This window comes from Nelumbo lutea, chromosome 6 (genome assembly GCF_056320005.1).
Source record: "Nelumbo lutea isolate HS-2025 chromosome 6, American lotus-T2T, whole genome shotgun sequence".
Taxonomy (NCBI): Eukaryota; Viridiplantae; Streptophyta; class Magnoliopsida; order Proteales; family Nelumbonaceae; genus Nelumbo; species Nelumbo lutea.
Genome location: NC_142689.1, coordinates 16050407 through 16061654, shown reverse-complemented (window position 1 = coordinate 16061654; position 11248 = coordinate 16050407). Strand labels below are relative to the sequence as shown.

Genomic DNA, 11248 nt, shown 5'->3' with positions numbered 1-11248 from the left:
TAAGCTTTTGGTGGTCTGCCTGAAGATGACATCAGTTCTCCCAAAAATCTTATAGGCGAAAATGATGAGCATGTCCCTAACATAAGCCTGCCAAGCGTAGGCAAGGCTAAACCTGTGTTGAACCGTCACATTATGTCCAACACCAAGATTAGGGAAGTGCAATATCCCTGCTATGCAAGACTAAAGAATCATACAAGCCATGAGTATCAGTTTCACAATTAATTAATATTTCAATATATCATGTGAGCATGTTCAACATAAATACATCAATCACCGGGATTTGGAACCCATCATTTTAGGGACCAAATAAAAAAAAAAATAACTACCAATTTAGAAGTTTTTTGTATAAAGTTAGAAGGCCTTCTCCCATACCTTTAACTTTGTACTCGTGGATATGAAACTTTCACAATATTTAAAAAATACATCATCTTTAACTCAACTTTCTGCTTCTGCAGTAATAGCAGTTGATTCAGCAAGTGATTGACGAATAAATTGCCCTTTCAATCGTGGGCGTTGCTCTGCAAGCTTTTGTCTACTATGATACCTAACCTGAAAAACAAAGGAGTCTACATTGAGTTGCAAAAAAGCTTATTATCATATTACAATATAGTAATGCCATAGCAGATAAATTACATGGTTTGAGATTTAAAGAATTCTTAGTTAATGGAACCATCATTCTGTCAGCAGAGCAGGTCTTTCCAGAACCATTTTCAGTGCAGAGAGAAGAGGGAAAAGAATTCGGACACTTCCATAGTCCCCATAAAAACCATGGAACAGAACATAAGCAAAAATTCCAATAGCACAAGTTGTCACCTTTTTCTCAAAGCATCTGTCCTTTCGTTTCAAGCGGAATCGAATCAATGCAGCCTCACGTCGAGAGCAGTCACGTTCTAATACTTTCCCTTTGCAGTTTCGGAACCCATCTTCATTTCCGCTCTCCACAGAAATTCCTGTGTTGGCAGCTGCACTTGCATCCTCATCACTCCCATTGCTTCCATTAGCATCAGTAATACCATGGTTACAGATACCAAGTTGATCAGCCATCTCAGTAGGTTTCGGAAACATTATTCTTGGATATGTGGGTTTACTATTGTCTCCACTTTCCTTGATGGAATGTGTCAAACGATGGGGATGGGGATTCTCCACACAGTGGTGACAAGTATCACTATTGAAATCATTAGTAAAATGATTGTCATGAACACATTGGTTGGGTGGATGTAATGCATCTTGTCTCCTCATTTCAGATGATTCACGTAGAAGTGTAGAAGTCTCCTGATAGAAAGTTGGTTGCAGTATAGTGTTATAGCCAGCACATAAATTCTGAAAAGGCATTGCTCCAACAGGAACAGGAAGTGGAATGAACCCAAGTTGGGGATAAGGAAATACAATATTCTCAGTAAAAGAATGACCAACACAGGCATCCTCCCTTAAAGTAACAGATGATGAAGGCTCTCCATCTTCATTTCTGCTAGAAGATGAGATATAATAGCAAATTAAAGTTTTATGTCCGTTTTGATGGGAAGATATCAATCTCTCTATGATAGGAAAAGGAATACTTTTCCCATCATTGGAACTTGAATTTATGTGAGATTTTACTGAACTAGAGCCATCGGTTCTTATGCATAAACTGGCAGAAGAAGATCCAGACCTTGAAGAGGAAACATGAATCCTAGAACCAGCATACCTGCACAAGATATAAAAAAAAATCACTTTACTCAGAAATCGTTGTTCCCCTGTTCTTGAAACGTTTGTCTAATTAAATTATATCTGTATATTTTTTAAGGTAACTTTGATTTCAAAGGACTTATGAACTTATGAGAAGCAACATCACTGGCTTAGTACCTCCATGGAAGCTTAGTCCATCTTATGCTTCTTGTTACACTATCAATCTGGGAGTGATAGTTTTATTTTCAAGCATTAAACTTGTTCCTTAATAAGAAACAAATTCCAACTCCAAATATATATTTGGATTCTTGGAAAATTTTAAAAAGTTAAACAAAACCTGGAGTCATGCTTATTTTGCACAATTATAAGAAATAAATTTGATACTGGTATTAGAATAACTGCATTATAGAAAGCAATGTAGCTATTGGTAGGGACTTCCAAATCCACTCAATATTAAAGTTTTGCAGTTCACATCCAAACCGTGTTTGTTGTAGTATTAAACAGTAGCTGACACCATAAAACATGGCCTAAGAATATCTGGTTTAAACACATTAGAAAAGAAATGCTCATACCATGCTGAAGGGAAATGATGACTGATTCTGTGATAGACCCTTTGGCACTCTCAAGTCACAATTCTCCTCCCCTTTAGGGTTTTATCTTTTAAATTTGCTTTTTAACAATTTTTCTTTTTGTTTTTATTTTTTATACAGAAGCAAATTTAATAGGAACTTGGTGCCTTTGACAAATGCATCATTCACCAGATCTGGAAAATCAAATCAATTCAGGTGGTTCCCCATCTGTCAGTTAAGATGGATTGCATACATGATAATACAAATGTGTGGTGTAAGATGCATTTGTAAGGGGATGCATCAGAATGGTTCGGGCCCAAGAAGTGAAGCATAATATGATATCCGAAGACAGCAAGCTCACCTTGAAAATGGGGACGCATCAGAGTGATTAAGTACATGCTTTTCCCGAAAAACTCCACCATCCTGCTGCTTTACATGTTCTAAAGAAAGCTCCCGCAAAGGAAAGGGACCACAAGTACACATTCTACTCCTTGCATCAAAAGATTTTGCAGGTTGACATAAAACAACCTTTCCATTATCATTATTTCCCAAGACTGGAGAAGGAGAACTACATTGTTTAGAAGTTTCCACCCCAATGAAGTTAATTATCTCTCTTGGAGGTTCCTTTGTTCCCTCAGTTTGATCAAGAGATTCAGGATTGTTGGTTGCACCCTCTTTATTTCTTATGGAGGTTGACCACTCCCCTCTGCATAGGGATCCAGAATAAATACTGTTCTTCTCCCAAACCTCTTTATTTGAAGCAGTTTTTGATACTTTGATTTCTAGCCTTGCTGATTTATCTGCAAAAGCAGAGATTAAAATATATCACAGTATCTATTTGATCCTATATAGTACCAAGCAAAAGAACCAAACAAAAAATGACTACCTTTTGATTTTCCCCTCTCATGCATTGATGATGCAGTCACCATGTTATATTCATGCTTCTCTAATATTGAATTAGTTTCCTTGAGGAAACTCCTATTTTCAGTTTCAAGAGACTCCCCTGGTTTCCTTACAATCTCATTTTCAGTCTCTGGTTTACTACATGAGCTCTGCATAAACAGTATATGATATGATATACCCACATCCACATACTGTCTTTCACAAAAAATCAGAAAAAAATGAAATTATAAATGTAAATATTTTTATAAAAATAATATGCAACTAAAATATTGAGATGTGTACTCATTCCTGAAACTGATACAAGGTCAAGAATGCATGACTTCTAAAAACACGAAACGAAATCATGCCCTTTTGGGCTATTATAGAGAATGATATATAATTCTAATAAGTTCGCTAACATGGTGAGCAAAACAAATAATATGTAGTTCAAAGAATCTAACATGTATGACAATATGTTAGTAACAGAGAAAAATATATGGCAAGCAGATAAAATCTTGTCTACATCGGACTTGTTGTCTTAGACCTTCAACATGGATATAAAAATTTCCTAAATGGGAAAACTTCAAATTAGGAAAAAGTACCTACTTAAAAAATAAAAGAAAGAAAAGATCATAAAGAAGGAACAACCTTGTTAAATGACTAAATGGTATTTTATTGTTATAAGTACCCCTTACAGCAATTTATATATCACATTGACTATTCTTCAAATAAATTCTTTGCCAGTAATATAACTTATATGTCCTTTCCATAATATAATGCATGCTTATAATTAAAGAAAATGAGATATTTAGAGTCAAACAATACATAATTAATAAAATATAATCAAAAGATCAGGATGCTTACCTGAGTATCACTTTCTTTATCAGAACGGTTCCCTGTTTTGGATTTGTTGCCAGCATTTGCATTTCTATGATTACTAGCAGCATCATTGTCAGACACAGCCTCAAATCTTACCTGGTTTGGAGTACCACCTCCATACCAATTTCCAGAACTATTAGACTGCAAGAGGGGTCTAAGTTTCACTAATTTATATTCCCAAAAGAATCAGCACAGTGGTTAAGTTGAATTTATAGGAAACAAATGATTCAAACAAGGAGATTGAATGGTAGAGGGATAGGACATACAGAATACTTTCTCCAAACATGCTGCCATAAATTCCTTAGTTCATTTTTTCTAACTGGCTTTACTAGAAAGTCTGAAGCACCTTCTTGCATGCATTTGAACACTATGCCAATGGAATCATGTGAGGACATCACTGTCAGACAAGAAAGCCAAGGCAAAATAATTATCAGGCATCAAGAAGTATTAAAAATGGTATGTAAACAACTTTACATTTTTTACTTACTGATTACAGGAATACTTTTGCATATCTCATTATTCATGATTTTGGAGAGAAGACCTATCCCAGAGAGAGAAGGCATCACCACTTCAGTTAAAACAAGATCAAAATTGTAGTGTTTCTCCTTTAGGACCTCCCAAGCTTTGAGCCCATCTGCAACTGCAGCAACTGTATAGGCCACATTTGAAAATCAAGATTAGTAGGGAAATTTTGCACCATCAAAATATTGCCAAGGAAAACACCGGGCCATAGAAAAGATGAAATAAATTATTTATGTGTGTACAAAGAAATGGCAATGACATCTCCAAGCATTAAGATCACTACTTTAGGATGAATTTGATAATCTAATACTATCAAACCTAGGTCCTAGAGAAAGCTTTAATAATAAGGCCAAAGGTCTTCAAGAATGATCAAATAAACAGTATATATAATGAAGATTAAACAATGTATTAATAGGTACTATCCTATTCATGAGCTGCCATGTCCATCTTATTTTTCCTCTTTATTTTCTTTCTATTCATGGAGAGGGGAAATTTACCATAATTGGAAAACTGAAAACAATAATATACGTGGTATAGACCACTCACAGACTTTAAAATCACAATTAAATAAATGAGAAAACTAGAAAGAGATGTCAAATAAAACGTTCTATTGCATATGAATTTGAGCACATGAGTTCAGTCATGCAACACACAGGAAGTGGAAGACTGAAGAGACATCAAAGCAATATATGTCTCATTAGCAATGCAAAGATGTTTTCTTGAGCATTAAACAAACACCATACAGTTAACTTGTCATGGTCATAGATATCAGCTAATTAGATTGACAAGTAGAGCCAACTTGCTAATGTTAATATAAGAAAATCAACAAAACCTGGGGAATTTAATATGGTAAAAGATCCCAATCTGAGACATAATTCCAGTTATATTATTATATAACTAATCAAATAAAATAGAATGCATATTAAAAAACAATTTCTTTACAATGTACATATAGTTTCTTACTATTATAAATGTCTTGAGATGAATAATAAATAATTAAAGATGACAATTATTGTATCATATGCAACTTATTACACATGGATAAATCAGCAATCACATTTTAATCTAACAATAGCTTTTCATTTTGAAACTGAAACAAGCTAATTTCTAAGAAACTGGAGGCTGCTTCAGCAGAAAAGGAAAGAAAGAAAGAAGAAAGTAAAGAAAAGAAAATGAAAAAGAAAAAGGAACAGCATTTGTAGTTCTCAGGCCTTAATAATGTCAAAGAATCTAAAGGAACTATTGAAGGGTATTACTTCTTGTCAGGAGTAGGCTTTGTACTTCTTTCTCCATTTTGAAATACTTTTTAATCCATCTTTTTCTCATTCTTTAATGGCAAAATGCAATTCTGAAATGATCTATGATAGCAAAACTCCCTGTGACCTGTGAGCAGAGCTAACACAATAGATGTGTTTGTCACAGTACTTTATATATCTTGGAAAAGGCAAAGGATATTGGCTAGCAATCACTTCTTGTGCTATATGCCTAGAACTTGAGATTTATTAGTATCAGTGCCTCAGTGGAATAATGTGAAGCAGACTTTACTTGACAAAAGTGTTACTTTTACCAAATATAAGAGGTTAACAAGGGCAGTCAGAGAGAGAGAGAGAACTCTAAGCTATCCTTGCTACAATAGAGTGATAGGAAAACCCCTTTTCAGAAAAATCTGGGGAAAGGTTGGCCTTCTTTATTGACATCCGGATAAGAGCTTAGGCTTAATATCCATTGACACCATGAAAAAGCAAAAGAAAAAGTTGCATTTACGAGGTTGATGTCCAAAACTGAGTCATCATCATCATTCATGCCTTATGCCCAAAACTGAGTACTGGAGATAATATTACAAGAATCAGAAAGTTCCTATAAAAACACCAATTGTTTTGTAACCGAAATATACTTAATCATTTAAGGCTAACTTGGACCTATCATTGACATATTGAATGGTCCACTTCAAGCATTTAACTCAGATTGGCAATACTATTTGGGAAAGATCATATCAGTTTCTCAGTACCACACTTAAACATCCATCAGTTCAGGATGAGGACAAGAAATGGAATACCTATTTCCATTTTACAATTTTATAGCCAGGATTTATTCCATTTTATACCCATACCAACATTATGATGTTGGTTGAATCAACACCACTCCCTGTAATTGGTAATAAATTCATTTTCATGATCCATAGTTGAGCTCAAAGAATTTGAAGCCCATTCACCAAAACCACACTTGCGATAGCTAAACAACATCTTTCTTGGACATGATTTCTGCACAGAAGTCATATCACAAGCTATGCATTAAACTTTGGCATTAAAATGTGATTCTTAATTAGGCTTTGTGAAAAATGATAGGCCTGAAGCACTCCTCTGCTAGACGTACATTATCAGATCCATTTCTTATGGAATATCCATTTCACAAGGTAGCTGGTTATGGAACACCTTATTAACCGCATCGGTTGAACAAAAAAAACCCTAGAATTTGGTCCTCATACAAGGCTGCAATAGAATGGGTTAGATTTAGCAGAGGAAAAGGACGTATCCTGGAATTATCTGATAGTTTCCCAATAGAATGTGGGCCACGAAAGTCCTAGGAGATCTGAATATAAACCTGCTACTTTGATGATGTATAGACAGTGTGATACTTGTCATCACCCACAAATCCAAAAAATAAAAAATAAAAACAAAACAAGACTGATTTAGATGAGCCTCAGGAGATATAACATCCCACACAAACTATCTATCAAGATTCAACTTAAATATGAACTTTCCTCTTCTTCCTAGTTCTTAACTCCTTTATTGTGGGAAACAATTGCCAGAAATGCAGAAGAAAACAAACCAGTCTAGATCATGCAGAGTAAAAATCCACTTTCAGTACCACCTCTTACTTTGTATGATTAAACATTCATTAGAAACTTCTCCAGTTTGAACTCACACCATAACTATTTACCGACTGCCTAAGGTCACCGCATCCACCAAACATTACTTGCTTTTAGACATCTATAACAGTGAACCGAAATATCCATTGAAAAATAAGCAAAGCATGTGGATTACTCTTTCGTTATCTATTACCACTGGGCAAAGTAAGAAACAAGTTATATCATTCATAAGAAGCCCTGAAATCTCACGCTTCATCATGCATCATTTAAACCATAAAACACTAAGACAAGAGACTGAATTATAAACTCTTTTAAACTAACCATTGCTTCGTACTTAGAGTTCCATTATCATAATAGGGACTGAAAAGAGAGATCATTCAGCCTTGACTCTAAATCTCAATGCAAATTCCCATCTCTAAAAAAAAATACAATAAACAGGATGGATCTAAAGTAAAATCTCTTATCACAATCCGTCTTGATTCGACAATCAAAGCAAGTGAAAAAAACAGAGCATCTAAAGAGGAAGATACAGAGCATACCTTGGTAGCTACATTTCCGGAGCAAAGCAGCGACAATATGTCTAGTAGAATCATCACTCTCAACAAGCAAAACCCTCAAGGACCTCCTTGGTAGAAACCTCTCGCACCTAATCACCTGCTCTTCTCCCCCTCCTCCTCCTGCCGTCGTCGAGTCGCGATTCCTCGACGATGCTCCTAGAGTCCCCGCAATTACATGCCTCACCACCAGGCCCTCCATTTCCCGGCCACTTGCAACCTCCTCCGCCTGGCCTCCGGCGACGACAACCTCCCCCCCTTCGCCTTCCCTGCGCTCCATTTTCTTTATTAATTGTTTACTTATTTTTCCTTTCTACATAAAAGAAAACAAAACAGAGGAGAGAGAGAGATCTTTTGGTACAGAATGCCACGATTGACACCGACTCGCGGAAAATATCTTTCTATGGAGGGAGTATCTGCCACGTCAGCATCTACAAGAGGAAGCTGGTGACCCTCCAACATGTTACAGGGCAACAGGCACGGCAACAGGTAGCACGTGGCATCTCCACAGACTTTGGGGGACACTGCTACTGCTGGCGTACTTACTTGGCCTCTTCGCCACTCGCTCCGCTCAGATATTTTTCGCGCGTCATTCACGGCTGCACCTTCCTTGACTAGTGACTAGTGAGTGATCCAACGAGCACGCTCTCGTTGACCCGAAAGCATTTCATTCACGCCATTCCTCACCTCCCGTTTACTGATATTTTAGTGGTCCTCGTACCACCGTGTGCGTGGTGGGACCTAATCCATGTGCCATACGTTTGGTATAAAAAAATCTTTCTCTTCTTTTTCTTTTTTTTTTTTCTTTTATTTACCATGGATAAGAGATAGTTTTGGTTGAGGAATTCTGACCTTCCGTTAAGAATCGAGTGGGTTTTGTGGTGGAGATTGTCCGACTTTTTGGTAGATATTGAGATTGTCGGGTTTACTCATTTCTAATGGAAGAAACTGTTCTGTTGGGGCCCGCAAATTGAATGCCCTGCAGGGAATTCATTAGAATGAGACCCAAAAAGTTTGGCTGTTTGCCTGTTTGTAAAAAACAGCGGTGTTGAAATTTCTTATGCATGCCACATGAGAAGAGCCCACTTATCCGTTTGGTTTCTTGCAACAGATGTTTGGAATGACCCGTTTCTGATTTCAGCCGTTTCGTTTAATAGGAATAGGATTATGATTACCATACTTGTTCCGGCGGAATAGGATTTCTCGTTCTGGAGAATGGCCCATACAAGTCCCCATTGGGAATGAGATTCTCATTAACGCTATGTGTGGTATGAAGGAAAAAGTAAGGAAAGGAAGGGATAGGTAGGGAAACTTTTGCAAGGATTTAGAATTTCGGAAAAAGTAAAGAACTTATGAAAAAAAATCCTGATACACCTAACCCATAACATTAATGAAATATTGGTAAAATAATAGAATATTACTAAAGTAATAGTAACATTAATAATATAGTAATAAAAATTAATAAGGTAATAACAAAATAATAATGCATTAATAATTAATAAATAATTAAGTAATACCAAAATAATAAATTATAGATAAACCATTAATAAAATATAAATAAATAAATAATGAAATACTGAGATATTAATTATTAAAACTAATAACATAATAATATATTATTAATTATTAATAATGATAATAAATAATACAAAACTAAAAAGATTTGGTTGATTTTGCTAGGATTGATGGTCTTACCCAAGAGAGGGTGAATTGAGTATAGCTTCAAAAATCATATTGTTGTAAGCAAATTGAGCTTAAAACCCTTCCCCCAAAACTGAAACAAGATGTAGTTGAATAAGGCTTAGTTGATGGATTCAACAATTAACTCTTAATGATTAATTACATTGCCGTCTCAAGAATTGCAATTATAAGAAACAAATGAACAGTATAATAGTAAGAGTTGCAGGAGTTAGCAATTAACAAATATAACACGATAAAAGCAAATAATTATTAATTAGTAGATAGTAGCTAAAATGAAATATAACAATCAAATACACAACTTGATCGTGTTAGTGGCAATGCAGGGAAAATTTCTTAAACCACCCTTATGGTTTAACTAATTGACTAACTCTATTCTTATCGTTTACATATTATCTTAAAGTACCCTTAATGTTTTTGACAATTGACACCGTGTTAAATGCTAATAGAATACTATTCCTCAAATTTTCAAAATAAAACCCAATTTATGAAAATTTAAAAGAAATGAGGTAGGAAGTCCATGCACCCGTCAGGGAGCTCCTCGATAACACCGGGGACAGGAAGTTCGTCCAATCACTCTTTTCGTGTACTTGCTTTATGATCTGATCACACACTGCTTCTACCTCCTTCAACTTCTCTTCGTAATTGTCCTTCTCTGCACTATGGTTTTCATCCAACCACTCTAGTGCCTCCTTTGGTGTGCTCTCCATCTTCTCCTTGCCATCAGAATAGATCTTATCAGAGAGTTTGTCCTTGTCATTGATAATGCTCTTCATGTTGTAGACGTATGTTTCTAGCTTGTTCCTCACATGATCTTCTCCTTCACCTTCCTATCATCCTCTATGAATTCCTCTGCTTCCTTCACCATCCTCTCTATCTCCTCGCTTAGACACCCTTTGTCATTTGTTATGGTGATTGATTCTAATTTCTTGGTTGCATTGTCCTTCACCCTCACATGAAGAATACCATTTGCGTCTCGGATTAGCTAAATGCTTTGGTTGTTCAGCGGGTTGTGAAACCAATGATGAGGTTCCACACCAGTAATATATTCATGGCCCCCACTGTGAAAGGTGTGGACCCATGTATTTTATTATTAGTGTAGAACCTTATCATTGGTTCCACAACCTTCTAAATAGCCAAAATGTTTAGCGAAACCTTGCTCAACACCTAGAATGTAACATCAATCTATGGAACTCCCTTGCAATTCAAATTTAAACACAAGCCACTTATAATTAGTGTCTAGTTTCTACATTCTCATTCATATATTATTCTGAGTAATGCTTTTTACTCACCTTGGAGCAAGTGGAATGTTCGAGAGATCAAATCTTCTAAACTCACAACAATCCTTGGTTAAGCTCCTCTCACCTTCATAGACCTAAATATTTTTTTCCCAAACAGAGATTAAATTAGTTTTGTTAAAACAACTAAAAATACTTGTTGCTCACATGAAAAAAAAAAGAAAAAAAATCATTTTCCTTACCTTGATCAATAGTCGTTTATTGGTCTTGGCAGGTCGTGAAAACTTGAGATTTCTTGATGGGGATGACGGTGTTCCTTGGAATCAATTTGGTCATCACCCCACCAACCATTTCAATCCTAAACTAAGTGGC

At 35.8% G+C, this 11248-nt stretch overlaps 1 protein-coding gene across 2 annotated transcripts; it reads right to left on the bottom strand.

Moving 5' to 3' along the window:
* Nucleotides 1–206: 206 nt before the first annotated feature.
* On the bottom strand, nt 207–8301 carry LOC148847582 (two-component response regulator-like APRR5). Of its 2 annotated transcripts, none has more exons than XM_088948215.1 (8): nt 7926–8301; nt 4483–4644; nt 4262–4392; nt 3981–4136; nt 3121–3286; nt 2596–3034; nt 814–1684; nt 207–549 (listed from the first exon to the last, which is right to left on the bottom strand). In XM_088948215.1, exons 1-8 carry the CDS (start codon nt 8218–8220, stop codon nt 436–438), a joined length of 2334 nt encoding a protein of 777 aa, XP_088804341.1. In that variant the 5' UTR covers nt 8221–8301; the 3' UTR covers nt 207–435. The 2 variants fall into 2 exon arrangements, with proteins under 2 accessions (XP_088804341.1, XP_088804340.1); XM_088948214.1 differs by having other exon boundaries at nt 3121–3328; nt 7926–8294.
* Between the last annotated feature and the right edge of the window lie 2947 nt (nt 8302–11248).